At 43.2% G+C, this 17,158-nt stretch overlaps 1 protein-coding gene across 1 annotated transcript in view; it reads right to left on the minus strand.

The window, feature by feature from the left end:
• LOC114051689 (serine/threonine-protein kinase TNNI3K) overlaps positions 1 to 12,198 on the minus strand; it is a 336,380-nt gene extending 324,182 nt beyond the window's left edge. The window contains exons 1-2 of the mRNA XM_027874115.1: positions 12,159 to 12,198; positions 11,430 to 11,538 (exon numbers count right to left, since the gene is read on the minus strand). Coding sequence (XP_027729916.1) covers positions 11,430 to 11,538; positions 12,159 to 12,198 — 149 coding nt within the window. The remainder of the gene's footprint in view (positions 1 to 11,429; positions 11,539 to 12,158) is intronic.
• Between the last annotated feature and the right edge of the window lie 4,960 nt (positions 12,199 to 17,158).

Consider the following 17,158-nt stretch of genomic DNA (forward strand, 5'->3'; position numbering starts at 1 on the left):
ATACCTTGAATCAGGAAGACTTGAGTTCAAATCTGGCCTTGGGCAAGTCAGTTAACCTCTGCCTACCTCAGTCTCCTCATCTGTAAAATGGGGATCACAACGTACCTCCCTCCCAGGATTGTTGTCAGGATGAAATGATATAATAATTGTAACATGCTTAGCACAGTCCCTGGCACATATTGGTGCTGTATAAACGTTAGCTGTTCTCAACATCATTATTATTGCAGTTGTCCTTATCTACTTAGCTGTTTACATATGGCAGAGTGGCCAGAACACAAGATTTGGGATATGGATAATCTAGGTTTGAATCATACCTCAGGTTCTTAATAGTTAGGAGACGATAAGCAGGACATGTAAGCTCTCAGAGCCTCAGTTTCCCCATCTGAAAAATGGAGAACTACAGTATCTGCCTGTCAGGGTCATGGTGAGGATCACATGGGAAGTGTTTCGTTTTATTTTATTTTATTTTGGTAAACCTTAAAGTACGACCCAGTTTAAGTTATGAGAGAGAGAGTGTGTGTGTATGTTTGATATTTTGAGCCCAAACATAAGGTTTCACCCCAGTCACTGTCAGAATCCATGCCATTTTGCAGGTCCCTTTGTTCTAAGCTGTTAAGATATTTCTGACTGCTCACTCTCTCAGCTCACGTGTTAGCTCCACCTCCCAGCCTCAAGCCATTTGCAAGTCTGATAAGCAAGGCATCTATGCCTTCATCCAAATCATTTATGAAAATGTGAGTCCAGAGATTAATTTCCTGCTTGAGCTGGGAAGGAAAGAAGGGAGAAGCAGAAGTATTGGTTAAAAGCTGGGAGCACACTCTCCCCAGGGGAGATAGGCAGGCTGTGCCCAAAGGTTCCACAGGGAATCCTGCCCCCACCTTCCTTGCCTTTTCCACCTCGTCCATCAGAGGCTGGAACTGAGCATCCTTGCTGCTCGAGAACGTGGCAGCTTCAGGAAGCTTGAAAGCTCACTCCTTTTCCTCCTGGGTGATTTGTGCCTCACACGCTCTGGGCTCACTATCCCAACCCCTGCCAGCTGACTTTGGCAGGCTAGGTCATCAGAATTCAGGGGCTGTTTGTTCCTTCTGGGACCAAAGGAGGACCTAGAATGGTTGAGGGGCTGTATTTCCAGCCCCCCCGCCCATGACTGTAGATTTATATCTATTAACCTGTCAGACTTGGCTTTTACCAATGGGCATTTGCTGCAGTGGTATAATTGGTCCCCAAATGCCCCTGCCCCTATGACTCACTTTCCTACCAGCACATGCAGCTTCCACGTCGCAGGAGCGTGAGCTCAGGCTTGGAGCTCACGTGGTGAAAGGCAATGGCACACAGCTCCTGCTTGGGGAAGTCCTTCCTCCCTGCCTGGCATGCTGATCATGATGTGCCACCTGGGCAAGGGCAGCTTTTCTCTAGGACTCTTGGCAGCCTGGAAGCTGCCTTTCTTTGGGGTACTTATTTTCCTTGTGGTTTCCAGTGTAATGCAGACACAGCATCGGCTGTTCTGGGGTGTTATTAGGAACCCCCAAATCCTTTGAACTGCCAAATTTCTCTAGCAATTCCTGTGCCAGGAGTGGGAGGGGAGATACCAAGGTCAGAGTCAAGGCCCTGGCTGGAGCTCCGCTCCCCATGCCATAACGAGGCTCCCATGTTTTAGACATCTCACGTGCTCACTCCATCAAACGATCCCTCCCATATTTGAGCCATTTCCCAGTTTGATAAGCATGCCACCCAAGAGCGTGTTGGCAAATGTTTATCAGTTGGGTCTCTGGAAACATAATTTCAAGCTTAATCTGAATTATTAATATTTTCTCCGTTACTTTTTTAAGTCTAGAAAATCAGTAAAGCAATAAATGAAGCCCTGATCTGTAGCATTTGCTAATTTCTGATGTGTAAATGGTAACACTGAAAATTTAGCAATAAACTTCCAAAACCCAGTTCAAGTTGGTTCTGGTATATCCCTGATGCCATCTTTGGCTATGGTACGACCAAGTCCTCTAACAATCTGAACAGTCTTTGCATCAAACCTAATTGAAATACCTTTGATTGGTTGATTAATTGATTCAAGGGGAGATTATCAGGTCATATCTCTGATTGACAGTCAGGTCAGAAATGTGCTCATAGGATAAGTGGAATAGGGTGATTGCCTAACAGACTTTATAGAACCTAGCCCTCACACTTCCACATGGATTCCCTGCCTTGCCCCCACTGATTTTCTAGGTATAAACTTTTATGTGATAATTGATAGCAATTGCCAGCATTCATATATACTTTAATGTGGACAAAACTTTTTAGAAATATTATCTTATTGTATTCTCACTACAACCCTAGGAGGTAGGTGCTATTATCATTCCCATTTAGCAGATGAGGTTATTGAGGCAGAGATTAAGTGGTTTGCCCAGAGTCACACAGCTAGTCTAGTAGATGTCTGAAGTCATATTTGAACTCAGGTCTTCCTGACTCTAGGTCCAGCATTCCATGTACTTTGCCACCTAGCTGACTCTCCTCTCCCCCTCAAAAACAAAATAAAACAAAACAAAACAAAATAACCCCTGTCCTCAAAGAGTGGCATTTCTATTGGTTAGAAGCAACATATACACAGATAAGTAAACCCAAGGTATAAACCCAATAATTTACAAGGCAAAGGTGTATGTCTGAATTAAAGGCGGTTCTTGACAGACGTTCCAGAGGGCATAATACAAAAGACTGGATAAGACTTCTGGGATGGGGATGACATGGATGGTCCAAGGGAACAAGGGGTCAGGGAAGGAAGGTCGAGGCAGCCTATGGTGACAAGTAACAACGGTCCTGAGAGGAGCCAGGAGGCAATGGCTTGTCACGCCCTTCTCGGTGGCAAATGTAATGCTGACGATTTGATTATCAATCATGACAGAGATGGAAAGGGGAGGGAGGAGGAGTGCTCACACAAAGCCAGCCAAGCAGCTGCCCCATCTCTGGCCCTGTCTAAAACATAATGAGAGCAGGGGTTTGTCTGGTTCTGGGTCCATGGAGGCAGTGAAGAATGTCGGGGTGCTCCCCATCCTCCAGGTCAGCCCTTCCCTGCTGTTCACTCCAATCAATGTTGAGCAGATTATTTCTCATTTTTTTCCTTTTAATGATCCTGCTCTCCCTAAATCTAGGATGACCATACCCGACTATACCTGGCTTTCTACTTCTGCTCTAACATGAATTTTAAGATCATAGATTTGTTTCCCAAACTGACCTTTTCTTCCCTCTGGTCAGGTGGTCTGTGATATATTGTCACTAAAATATCAAATCTTTTTTCTCCTTCTCCTGATCTTCAGTAAATGTTCTCAGCCATCCCTGCCCCTCCCCCCCCCATAATTTGACTTTCCTGAATATAGCTTTAATGTACGAAGACGTCCCACTGATTCTGTCTTTTGGAAGAAGGCATGTTCTCCCATGCCATAGCTTAGTCATGGGTCTGTCTCATGAGATGAAATGAAAGGGGCTTCCCCCCTTCCATGAGGAGCTCTACTAGTTTAACCCCTTTATTACCTGTCCATGACAACTTTCTTTCTAGAGATCCATGAGCTTTTCTTGCTGGTGCTCTTCTTGGATACTGTCTCTGCCGGTCTACACTGTCCTTTGTTGTACTTATAGTTTTCTATTGGAATTGGCTTGGCAAACCTGTATTAGCAGTTTTGTCTTCCTTTTTCCTTCTCTTGACCATCCTCTTCATTTGATTTCCAAGACTACTGCCAATTGTCTCTATGATGTCTCAAAAGTCTATGAGTGTAGGAATTAAGGTACTAGAATTCTCTCATGCTTTCCACCATCTTTGCTTCACTCAAGCAGCGCGTACCTAGCTAGTGTCCCTCTTACTCTGACCAGGAGTAAAAATACTCAGTGTCCTTTGCCATAATGCACATAATCACTGATGTTTAGATAGGATTTTACACTCACAAAGTCCCAGAGAGCCATTAGCAGATCCACGCTGCTACCCAATGCAGTAGTGGGTACAAGCATTATTTTTACCACATAATGAGTAAAGATTGGAAACATAGAGAGGTCAAGGAGTTGACCTGAGACACCAAAGCTAGGAAGTGAGAGAGCCAGCATTCTGACCCAGGCTTCTTGATTTTAAATTCTGATTTCTTTCTACTGTGCCAGAACTGTCATATTTAAACATAAATCCTTATTTTGTACTTATTTTAACAGTATAAACATGACAGAATGTGAAATGTACAATCGGATGTAAGATAGTTAAGAATTTACTTTATTTCTACCTTAAGAATATGTCCTAGTGAGGTGACTGATAAGCATATCTCTCCTGATAGCCAAGTTATTTTATCTAACCCAACTGTACCTTATTAGTTTTACAGCTATTCAGCAGTCCAGTCCCCAAAATGCACTTGTCTTAGGAATGAGGGCCCATCGTTTTACCCCATCTTTAACACACACAAATCTCCCTATGGCTGTGGGGGTATGCTAGAGTCCATTTGAATTAGTTCAGAGAACTGACAGTTAAATTTTCCACATGAGCATTTACATCTATGAAATCAAACACTACAAATCAGGGTTTGCCTAATTGAGTTGTAGACTCTCTAGACCTAAGAAAATGATACAAAAATGTTCATGCTGAAAGAGGAACTGAAAAGTGTGTCCTGTGTACTTTTTTTTTTTCCCTCTTTTAGACCTAGTTGTTAAACATTTACTTGTCTGCCCATGGCTGTCCTGAAACAAACAAACAAACACAATAACTCCAAAACCAACAAAAACCCAAAGGGGCAATCTGCACAGTGCTAGACCCCATCACTCTCAGCAACTGGACAAAGATGACATAAAGTGAGAGTGGGGCTTGTTCAGGGGTTGTGCAAATTTGGCTCAATAATGGACTGTCAGTGGAGCTGGTCCAACCATTCCGGAAGAAAAAAAAATTAGAATTATGGGAATGAAGTGACCAAAATGTTCATACGCATTGTTTCAGAGGTTCCACTGTTACGGACATTAGTGAAAGAAGTCAATGACAAAAAACAAAGGCTCCGCATATACCAACATATTTATATTGATATTAATAGCAGCAAAGAACTAGAAATTAAGTAGACATACATCAACTGCGGAATGTCAAGAGGAGAGACGATGAAGCTGATAAATACAAAGAAGCCTGGGAAGATATATGAACTACTAGAAAGTATTGTAAGAGCAAGCAGGGCGATAATATATTCAATGATTAAAAAAATAAGGAAAGAACAATGACAAAATAATTGGAACTTAAGTGACTTTTAGTGACCATGTTTGGCTTCAAAAAAGAGACGCCAAGTGAGATGCCTCGCTCCTTCCGCTAACGTGGGTGACTCCCGGCTATGGAACACTAAGGCAGTGTCAGATTTTTCTGAAGACAAGGTTAGGTTTTCCGAATTGTTTCTCTTCCTTGTATATTTTGTAATAAGGGTTGGCTCTCTGTAAGGGGAAGGGGAACATTGAAGTACATGGGCATTATTAAAAACAAAAGATCTCTAGAATTTGAAAAATTCTAAAAAAAAGATCTCTTAAAAATAAAAGAGGCAAGAAATATTTTTTTATCACATATAGAAATAGTGATCTCAATAGTTTCCTTTCGCTAGCATTAAAGAAGCTGGCAAAAAGGCTAATGGGATGGGCCTAGAGGCCCAGTCCCAAGAAACGAGGGAGTGTTCTCCACTGCTCTCTGCCCTGACCAAATCTCATCTGGCCTATTGTTCTCACTTGGGGCACCACATTTCCTGAAGGCTTCTGATAAGCCCATGAGCATCCATCAGAGAGTGACTAGGATGGAGGAGGGCCTTGACTTCATGTCTATTGAGGATCAGTGGCAGGAAGTGGGGCTGCTTCACTTGGTGAAGACTTAGGGGAGGCGTAAGACTTGTCTTCAGATCTCTGGAGGGCTCTTATCTGGAAGAGAAATTCAATCTGTTCTGTTTGGTCACAGAAGGGAGAATTAGGAAAAAAGTGTAGAAACTGCAAAGAGAAAAAGATAGGTTTGATTACAATAAATTAAAAAGTAAATAAATAACTGGATGGATGGATGGATGGATGGATAGAGGGATAGAGAAAATAAACTTCCTAATAACTGGAGATGTGTGAAAGTGGCATGGGCCCTCTCAGGAAGGAGAATGCTTCTTCTCCATGGAGGTCTTCAAGCAAAGGCAAGATGGCCACTCATTGGTGAGATGGCAAAGAGCTTAGATTTAGGTCGGGTTTGAGAGTCTTTGCGTTTCCATCTACATGATTCTATTTTGGGCACATGACTCAATTTACTTTGCTACTAGAAGTGAAGAAATTAAAGGCCCTAAAAATTGCTTTGAGATGACGTTGGCATGAAGTGAACAGATTACTGAAAGGGAGGAAACTCTGGGTACCCAAATAGCTAATGAAGGTCACAGAAGACATGTGATGGAGCACCCCTGCTGCCCTATGGCAGAGAGGCAGAACAGTATTGTACCCATGATCAGATACAGTCTCTGTGGGGAATGTTTTAGCTTAATTGTTCTTCTTTGGGAAAAGGGAGAATTCCGTCTGGTGGTGGGTGGGATGTAACAGATGAAAAGATAGCAATGAAGCAGATTTTTAAAATATTAGCAAGACATGTCTGTTATTTTCTTGATGTTTTGAAAGGTGGGAAAAAAGTCATTAAAAAAGCTATTTGTTTTCTTTTCTGACTGTCAATTCGCACTGTCAACTCTCCTGTTGAGGAGATAGCTCTTGCGTGCTCCTCCCATGCTCTTCCCACACTTTGCCCACTTCTTCCACATCTAATGTCTCTTCATGCCAATGAAGTGAATCAGCAGGACACTAGACCCTAACGATATTTAGCACTTCAGATCCATCACAGTACATCTTTGCCTCAACTTTAATAACCAGAATAGGATTTTTTTTTTAATGGAAGTTACTTTTGTAGTTATATTTAGACACTAATTTTCATTTCCCATCGGCTTCTGGTGAGATGTTTCTGTTTTGATATATGCAATTAAAATATTCAAGATTTTAAAACATATCATTCCTGGGAGAGAAATTTAATTTTCTCTCCTTTTGCCTGTTCTAAAGTAACAGCGTGTGTCGAACTCACTGCCAATTGAACACCTCCCATGTATGCCAACATCCTAAGCCCAACTGACTTTCTAATTTCCCCTTACATTCATTGTCATCTGCCATACCATCTAGCACCTTAACAGATCCTAATGAGTTCATAGAGCTTTCCGGGGAGTGGATGGAGTCCCTAATTAAAATGAAGCAGTTATTATGAATATATTGCTAATAATAAATTCTGGCAGAATGTAGTGTGGGCCATTAAAAATGGTTCTGTACCCAAAGGTTACTTTCTTTCTTGTAGCATAATGAACCTATTTTTTTTAAGACTTCACCTTTTACCCAGAAGAGTACGAAGTTTTGTGATCCAATTAAACTTCTTTCTTGTGACCCTCCCTCTTTTCCAAGCTGACATCTACATAACCCCAAATGGCTGCTTATTAAAATATGACACTTGAATAGTCGGCAAAAACTGGCTGTGTCACACACAACTGTCCCAAATATTCACAAAGACAGCTGCATATTTTTATTAACTTCATAACTATAGGTGTGAGCTATTTGAAGGAAACTAAGAAGGTAGAAAGAAGGTCATGAGTTAGAGGGATAACAGAGGTGCACTCTTGGGACCCCAAGGTTTTAGATACAGGGCTAGAAGGAATATTCGAAGTCATCAAGGCCAGTCCCCTCATTTTCAATGAGCGAACTGAGGCACAGAGAAATCAAGTGATTTGCCCAAGGTTACCCAGTAAATGACTGAAGCAAGATTCAAATCCAGGTCTTCTTCACCTCAGGTCTAGAGCTATACCTTTTACAGACACCACTTGTCATAAGATGGGGAAACTGAGGCTGCTAAGTGACTTACCTGGGGTCACGAAGCTAACGAGTACCCGAAGCAGAATTGATTCCAAGTCCAGTGATCGGTTCAATAAGTCACCTTAATCCCTGTGACCCGACGCCCAAAAGAGTTATTCTGAATTCTTGGAGTAGGGTTTTTAAAACTTCCACCCTGTCCCCCTTTAATCCAGATATGATTTTCTTGGTGCAGCAAACTGCTACTGCCAGTCCATCATAAGCACTGATGAAGCACCTACTGCGTGCTAGACCCTGCGCTAATTACTGGGGATCCCAAGAATGACGAAAGACAGCCCCCTTCCGAAGGATGTCACAGTCGAAAGGAGCAAGAGCATGCGAGAACACCCTTCACGACAACCCATGGACTCAACCATTTGGAGAGAAGCGGAGGGAAGGCCGCAGCAGTGAGGGGACCGACAAAGCTGCCCTTTGGAAGGCTACGTTTAGCTGGGACTTGGAGGATGCTGGGGAGGGCAACGACAGGTTCGGGCACAAGGGATGGCTTGTGCACTGCCCTGAGTGGGGAGATGGAGCAGGAGGCAAGGAGGCCAGTGTCCCGGGATCACAGAGTCTGCCGGAGAGGTCGGGTATGAGAGGCTGGAAAGGTAGGAGGCGGCTGCCTCGGGGAGGGCTTTCAAAGTCTAAAAGAAGATTACCCATTTGTTCCTGTAGGTGATGGGAGGTCCTTAAGTTTATTGAGTGTGTGTGTGTGTGTGTGTGTATGTGTGTATATATGTATGTGCATGTGGGTGTATATGTGAGGGTGTGTGTGGGGGGGTGTGTGTGGGTATGGGTGTGTGCATGTGGGTGTGTAGGTGTGTAAGGGTGTGTGTGTGTATATATATATACATGTATGTGTATGTGGGTGTGTGTGTGAGGATATGGGTGTGTGTAGGTGTGGTTGTGTGTAGGTGTGTGTGTATGTGGGTGGGTGTGCGTAGGGGTGGGTATAGAGGTGTGTGTATGAGTGTGTATATATATGTATGTGTAGGGGTGTGTGTGTGAGGATATGGGTGTGTGTAGGTGTGTGTGTGTGGGGTGTGTGTGTGTGTGTGTGTGTATGTATGTGTATGGGGGTGTATGTGGGGGTGTGTGTGGGTGTGGGTGTGGCTGTGATACGCCTGCACCAGTGTCTACCCCTGTGTGAGGAGAGAAGGGGCATGTGAGGGAGTGTTAGGAAAGTCAATCCAACACAGCTGGGCAGCTGATTGGGATTTTCCAGTGAGAAAACGTCCTCTGTTAATGACAATCAGAAGCTGCTCTGAAACTTAAGAGAAAGAGTTGTCTGGGGCATGAAGAAGTCATGATTTGCTCAGAATCACAACATGACAGAATTTGAACCCAAATCTTCTTGACTCTGATACCAGCTTTCTGCTGTTTCCTTTTATCTTTCTGTCTACTTTTGAGGCAGCCTGGTGGTACGGTGAATAGAGCGCTGGGCCTGGAGTCAGGAAAATGTGAGTTCAAATCTGGCTTCAGATACTTAGTAGCTGTGTGACCCTGAGCAAGTCTCCTAACTCTTTTGCCTCAGTTTCCTCATCTGTAAAATGATCTGGAGAAGGAAATGGCAAACCACTCCTGTATCTCTGCCAAGAAAACCCTAAACAGGGTCATGAAGAGTTGGACGTGACTTAAATGCCTGAACAACCACAACTATCTACTTCTATCTATCATCCATTAATTATCTATCACCCGTGTATTGTCATCTACCTATCTATCACCTATCTATAGTTCATCAGACATGAATGAGTTGAGATTGGCTTCGTTGGACAGAATGCCACCCTAATGAGGCGAAAGCTTCATTGGAATATTGGGCCATTCGACATGACATGGATAGAGACCAGACCTATGATTTCCTTCGTAGAAGGAAGTCCTGGAGGAGGAAACTCCCTCCACCGATGCGTATCAATCAGGACTTCTCGGCAGCCTATAATCTCTGAGAGATGCCAAGAGAACGGAGAGGGTTAATGACTTCCCCCGTGCCAGCGTGAGTCAGAAGCAGGACTCACACCTAGGCCTTCCTGGCTCCGAGGTCGGCTCTCCACCCACTGTACCACACTGATGACACACACACAGTTGGCCAGTCTGGGGGCTTCCTGGCACCAGTTTCAGCATTATGAATATCGCCTTAGCCCGTAGAGGATGTCATCTGAAGCAATTCTTTCTTGGCCATAAATCAAGTCCATTTCTGACTCTTATCAACTCTGTTGACAAAAGTCTTAAAAGTATTTTATCCACAGAGACTTTATTACCCAGATATGGGCACTGTATATATGTCAATGTGTCTGGGAGTTGCTTTGGCAAAGATAGAATGCTACCAAGTCCTTGGTTTGTACATGTTTTCTGAGAATAATAAAGGAAAACGGACTCTAACCCAACCCCAAGTTCTTGCCATGGGCACAGGGTAGAAATCATACATTTTTCAAGGGGACGAGGCTCAACGGCTAAACTTCGTCTCAGTTGGGCAGCCAGCCTCAGTGACCCCTCTAGAGTGCAGCCCGATTCTCTAAAAGGTTCTTGGACCCGGGGGTTCCTGTCCTTTGCTTGGGTATTTTATTCTTTCCAGGGTTGTGATGCTACTCCAGATGCTTTTTTCTCCTGCTTCCACAGAATAAAATCTACTTGAAGCCCTGGGTGGATATGACACGCTCTCGTGTGATTGCCCAGCAGTGCCCGCTTCCTGTAGGTCAAAGGGTTGGTCAAAGTTGGACTTGCCTGAATCACCAAAGGAGGACAGTGTAGCCAATTTGCTGCCACCATTAGGGAATTGAGATCACACTTCCTGTGGCTGCTGTGGTTCACAGGAGACGAACCATCCCAGAATGGGTTATTCAGGACAGGTGTCATCTGGGTTTTCCTGGCTTTCATGTTCCCCACTCCCTTCTATCGTAACAGAGGGAGGAGAGGAGAGGGGAGGGGAGGGGAAGGGGGAGGAGAAGGGAGGAGAGCGGAAAGCTCCTACAATTCTCTAAGACTATAAATTGAAGGAGAGATCATCTGCATGGGAAGAGGGAGTTAGCTCATATGGAAGGAAGCAAAATCGGAAAGCAGAATGTGTCTAACAGAGTGGAGTGCTGCATGGGGCGAACTGACAGGGGCCAGGGCCAAGGGCTTTGCAGGACAGGCAGACGTGGACGGGTTTGGATCTGCATGGATAGAGGAAGCAACGAGCGAATGAGATCAGGGTCCCCAGAGCCTGCGTGCCTGCCTTGCAGAGCTGCTCGAAGGCTCAACTTTGGCGATGCAGGTGAGGCACTCTGCAAAATGTCAAGGATTTTACCAACGTCGGCCATTGGTCATTATGTCTCAGAGGCCAGCAGGAGAGTGGGCACGATATAGTGGGGAGACAGCCCTTCTGGGGTCAGGTAGCCGGTACAGACCCTACCTCCCCACGTACAAGATGTGTCCCCGCCTCTCCAAGCAGCTGCCCAAGACTTCACAGCTGCTGACGAGGTGGCAACGTGCACCAGTTGAGGGAGTTTCCCTAGTGAGGGTTTGACCCCTTTCAGAGGCTGTGTCCAGCAAAGCGTCCTTTCAGGCCACCTTACCTAAAGGCGTACTTCAGTTCTGCCATCTCTTTGTCTTTGACACGCAGGTCATCTTCCAGCCTCTCTGTTATTATGACGTAGGACTCGCTGACTTTTTTCTTCCACTCATCTAGTAAAGGAAAACAAATGGGTCTGATTTGTGGTTGGGTTTTGCACAAAGCAGACACAGTTCATACCACACTAGTAATCAAAGCCTTGCTTTCCATACTCCATTCTACAATACCGAGTTTAGATCACTGATTTTGAATTTTAAATGCAGATGTTTATATTTAAAATGCAATCATACTGAATGGGAATAATTAAGGCCTCATTTTATTTTGGATAATATATTTACTCAGAAAAATCGATTTTAGTTATTTCATTTGATTTTATTGCATTTTAATTATAGCAATCTCTGGTCTTAGAACTGAGTTTGAGATTTTTAAATACTAATTACTTAAGAATTAATTTTTTTAAATCCCTAGATTCAGCAGTATTCTAACTCAATTTCAATTACATTATATCAAGGTAATAAAACATTCACCTCCTATTTTCCTCAAGAATTTCTTTTTTTGTGTGTTTATTTCTGGGCTGACCTTTCAGAAAGAAATTATTCGAGTTTATCTCATCATCCTAATTCTCCTACGCAACATCTTAACCTTGACCTAAGACGAAAGAGCATGTCCCTGACCCAATCTGACTCCGATTCCATTCAGCACATATTGCATTAGAAAAAATTTGGCTAATTACCAGTGCAAGTTTGGGTCGGTCTGGATTTGTAATTCCCCATCGGTTGGCTTTTTCGCCTTGGTCTCAGCGAAGGTCTCCCAGCAATGAGCTGTCTTGCCCCAGTGTGGTGACGATGCTATTGAGAATGACTCTGATAGCCTGGCTAAAAATAAACCGGGAGCCAAATGGAATGTCATGTCATGATGACAAAAGAATGAAACTCTGTGTGCCCTCAAGTGTAAAATAATAAAGGTAACTAATCAGTTTGCTTAAAAATGCAGCACCAAAAAAATAAATTGCACACAATTTAATGGGGGTATTTGCCTCCATCAATTGATCGTCTTCCCATACTCACATATTATGGGCTTTTTCTTATGCAGATAATGCTGAAAAGTGGTTTAGCTGTATCTAAGCGTTTCAAAAAAAAAAAGTCATTAAAGCAGCCTCCCTTCACCACCAATTTCTCCCCTTTCTCATCAAAGGGGCTGAAGCAAGAAAGCCAGAGCCTCAGATGGCATCGTTTGACCCTAAGCATGAAAACAAGTGAGTCCCTGGTCTAGGAGACCTGAAGGAGACAAGCCACTAAGAGAAGGAGATACAAAATTTGTTGGCCTAAGTCCTGAGAATTCTGAAGGGCTGGGAGAAAACACAACAGTTTCACACAATTCAGCGTTATCTGTATGTTTGTTTGTTTTTGACACTAGCTGCTGATACACAAGCTAGGGTCATCTGAGCACAGACACTAGATTGAAAGGCAGCATGGTGGTAGGAGAGGGGCAGGGGTGGAAAGACTATAATCATCAGCATTCCTAGAGAGCTTTAAGGTTTGCAGAGTGGAATAGAGTAGACATACAGTATACAGTAGCAAATGATTATGGTAACCTTGCATTTGACAAAAGTTAAGATTTAAGTTTTGGAGAAAAGATTTCATTATTTGGCAAAAATGGTTGGAAAAACTAAAAAGTATTTTGGCAGAAATCGGACTTAGATCACTATCTTATACCATTTACCAAGATAAGGTCAAAATGGATACTTGACCTAGATATAAAGGGAGATACCATAAAAAAACTCAAAGAACATGGAACACATTACCTACAAGACTAGAGGATAGGAGAAGAATTTATAAGCAAACAAGAGTTAAAGAGCACAGGGAGGTGTGAAATGAATAATTTTGATTACATTAAATTAAAAAAAAAAGACTTTGTACAAATAAAACCAATATAGCCAAGATTAGAAAGAAAGCAGAAGTTTAGGGGGAAAATTTATAGACAGTTTCTTGAATAAAGGTCTCATATCTCAAATACATAGAGAACTTGGTCAAGTTTATAAGAATATGAATCATTCCCCAATTGATAGATGATCAGAAGATATGAAAAGGCAGTTTTTGGATGAAGAAATCAAAGCTATACAGTCATATAAAAATGCTCTGAAGGATTATTGATTAGAGAAATGCACATTAAAACAACTTTAAGATATCATCTTATACCTATTAGATTCCACAAAACTATAGGAAGAGAAAATGACAAATGTTGGAGGGGATGTGGAAAAATTGGGACACTAGTACACCGTTGGTGGAACGGTGAATTGATCCAACCATTCTGAAGAGCGATCTGGCATTCTGCCCAAAACCTCTGACCCGGCAGCACCACTGTGAGGTCTGTTTCCCAAGGTGACCAGGGAAAAATGAAAGGAACTTACATGTCCTAAAATATGCATAGCAGCTCTTTGTGGTAGCAAAGAACTGGAAATTGAGTAGATGCCCATCAATTGCGGAATGACTGAACAAGTTGTGATACATGATTAGGATGGAATACTACTATGCTGTAAGAAATTATGAGCTGGTTGATTTTAGAAAAATAGCATGGAAAGACTCGCATGAAGTAACGAAGACAGAAATGAGCAAAACCAAGAGAGTGTTGTGTACAGCAATGACAATATTGTTCAGAGTACACCTGTGAACATTTAAGTTATTTTGAATATTATACATGCTCAAATCAACTCCAAAGGACCTATGAAGGAAGATGCTATCCAACTCCAGAGAAAGAACTGAAAAATAGAAGTATGTATAATATGGTTACACACACACACACACACACTCCCATACACACATATTATACATACATACGTTTACATATTTAAATGGACAACTGAAGATGGCCCAGGATGAAGTGGGAGACCCTGGCCTTTTTAAGCTAAAGTCTTTTCAGGTTCTCACTTTGAGTGAGGTAAGGCCCATTCAGTGAATAGTCCTCTTTAAGGAGTGAGTCAAGGAATGGCCCCTTTATTAAAAATTAATAAATAAATAAAACTGGGAGGGGAAGACCCTCAGGGTTGCTGGCCAAAAGAGAAACAGTATTTACATTCACTCTGAGCCTGGAGGGCCCCAAAAAATAACCATTAAGTGGTTCTTGGGCAGGAACTAAACCTATTGTTGTCCAAACCAGGCGATCAAGGCCCCAGGACCCAGATGGCTCTGGAGGAGAAAGTGAGGCTGGTGACCTTGCACAGCCTTCCCTCCCTCAAATCAAAGTCAATGCAAAGTCATGTCATCACCTGCCTGATGTCATGGTCCTCTGAAGGACAAATCACAACAACATATTTACATGTATACACACACACATATCTGTGTCTAATCGTGGTCTTCTCTAGTGCAGTGTGGGGAGGGAGGGAGGGAGGAAAAAAGTGCATAGCAGAGAACAAAAACAACAACTTAGAGAGAAGCATAGAAAAGTAGGGTAGCTTTGAAAATGATGTGCAGGTTTTATTACATAGTTGTTTTTTTTTAAGTAAACTGGGAAATGGAGATTCATGTGTTGTGCACATGGAAATTTTTTTTTTGTATTGAAGTTCAAAATGAATTTATAAAAAAGAAAGAAAAGAAAAGGTTTGCAGAGTGTTTGACTAATGCCATCTGATTGTATCCTTACAACAGCCCTGGGAGGTGGGTGCTAAGTGACTTGCCCACATAGCTAATAAGTGTCTGGGCTGACATTTGCACTCGGGTCTTCCTGACTTCAGGTACGGTGCACTATTCCCTGCAATACCTAGCGGCATCTATTACACCTAGAGTCAGGACTGCCTGAATTCAAATCTGGCCTCTGGCTGTATAAGTCATCTCCAATCTCTGAGCCTCAGTTTCCTCACCTGTAAAATGAAGACTGTAACCATACCTGCGGGGTCTCCCTCCTAGAAGAGGCCAAGATCTGTTTTGCTTTTGTCTGTACCCTCAGAATCTAGCACATAGTAGGATCTCTTAGTGCCCCAGAGGAGTGCACTGATAGGGTGCGATATGACATTGGCAGCTGTGTGGAAGGGGGCCAAAGAAGGAGAAAGACTTGAAGTGGAATAACCAATCTGGAGGCAATTGCAATAGTGCAAGCAAAGGTGATGAGGGTTTGAGCTCAGCTGGTAGCAGTCTGAGTGGAGAGGACAGATTGTGTGGAGGCAGAAATGATGTTTGGCAGCTGACCAGCCACGCCGAAGGACGGTGGGTGGAATCAAGCGTAAACCAAGGTTATAAACTTGGGAGACTGCTAGGGGGGTAGAACCCTTAATAGAACTACGGATGTTTAGGACAGGACGGGTTTGGGGGCTCAGAGAGGGGAGCAATTGTATTTCTGTTTCTTGATGTGACTCCATTCCAGTATAAACATATGGTCACATCTAATTTCTCCGTGTTGCCTTCTTTTCACCCCAAGTCTCACGTAAGGGCAACGAGAGCAGCGCCAAACCAGCCTCAGAATCCTAAGACTGATGATGACCAGGAGGTCTCGCATCAACTCTGCGGAGGCACGGCTGACGTCTCCCCAAGGCCGGTGACTCCTGGTTTTGAGTCCATATTTTGGGCACGGAAAACAGCATGTCTTCAGAAGCCCCCTCGTCACATAGACACATCCTTTATAATGTGCCGATCGCAGCTTCTCCCTGACTTGGCTTGGAACGATGTTTTAAGTAAAGCCCTTTACCAACTATTTTGTCTAAATTGTAGCGGCATTTCCCGGAGCCCCGACACGGGGGGAATGGCAATGAGCTCCTTTTGGACAGGCTGAATTTGAGATCCCTGCGGGCTCTCCAGATTGAAATGTCCAACAGGAACTGGAGTTCAGGAAGAGTCCCTCCCCCACCCCCATTCAACCCTCAGGACTGTGCATGGACAGGAGGATGTCAACGATGAAGGCGAATGACCGACGGGAGAGTCACACTAACGAAGGGCTCTGGGAGGAGTGACGAGACGGAGGTGTGGCTGGAATGAGAAGAAAATCCTGGGTCAAGAGTGGAACTGTACATGCATGAGTGGCTTAACCGGGACCTCCTGCTCAAATGTGAGAGTGCAGGAAATCACAAAACGTGAGGTCGGAAGAACCTGAGAGGTCATTTAGTCCCACTCACAAGTGAAAGTAATTCCCGTTTTTAACGTACATGACAAGTGGTCATCCCTCCTCTGATTGAATACTTCCAAGGAAGGGGCACTCACTACCTCTCCTAGCAGCCCATCCTACTTAGCTCTCCCAGATTTCCTCTATGTTGTCCAGTAAACAGAGGCACAAATTCTGGAGTCGGAGGAAACCTCTTAGGGTATCTAGACTAAGTCCTACTTAAGAAGGACTCTGTTACACCATACATAATAAACGCTTATCCAGAATTTGTTTGAACACCCTTAAATGGTCTTCCATTTCACTTTTGGATAGCTTTAATCCAGGAATTCTTGATTTTAAGGGGTCTGGGAACTTAGAACTTTTGGTATGTTGATAACCTTATTTCAATGTTGTTATTGAATATTCAACATAAAATATTTCCTGTATAATTTCATATATTTTATTTTATGCATTAAAAATATTCTCAAAAGTGATCCATAGGCTTCACCAGACTGTCAAGTCTACCAACCCTGCATCTGGAGTCAAGAAGGCCTGAGTTCGAATCCAGCTTCAAGTTTCCAAATATTATCTCATTTGAGCCTCACAACAACCCTGGGAAGCATTTTACAAATTTATAATTGAGGAAACCAAGGCAGACAGAGGTTA

Source organism: Vombatus ursinus, unplaced genomic scaffold (genome assembly GCF_900497805.2).
Source record: "Vombatus ursinus unplaced genomic scaffold, bare-nosed wombat genome assembly UNPS02014804.1, whole genome shotgun sequence".
In the NCBI taxonomy this organism is placed as follows: Eukaryota; Metazoa; Chordata; class Mammalia; order Diprotodontia; family Vombatidae; genus Vombatus; species Vombatus ursinus.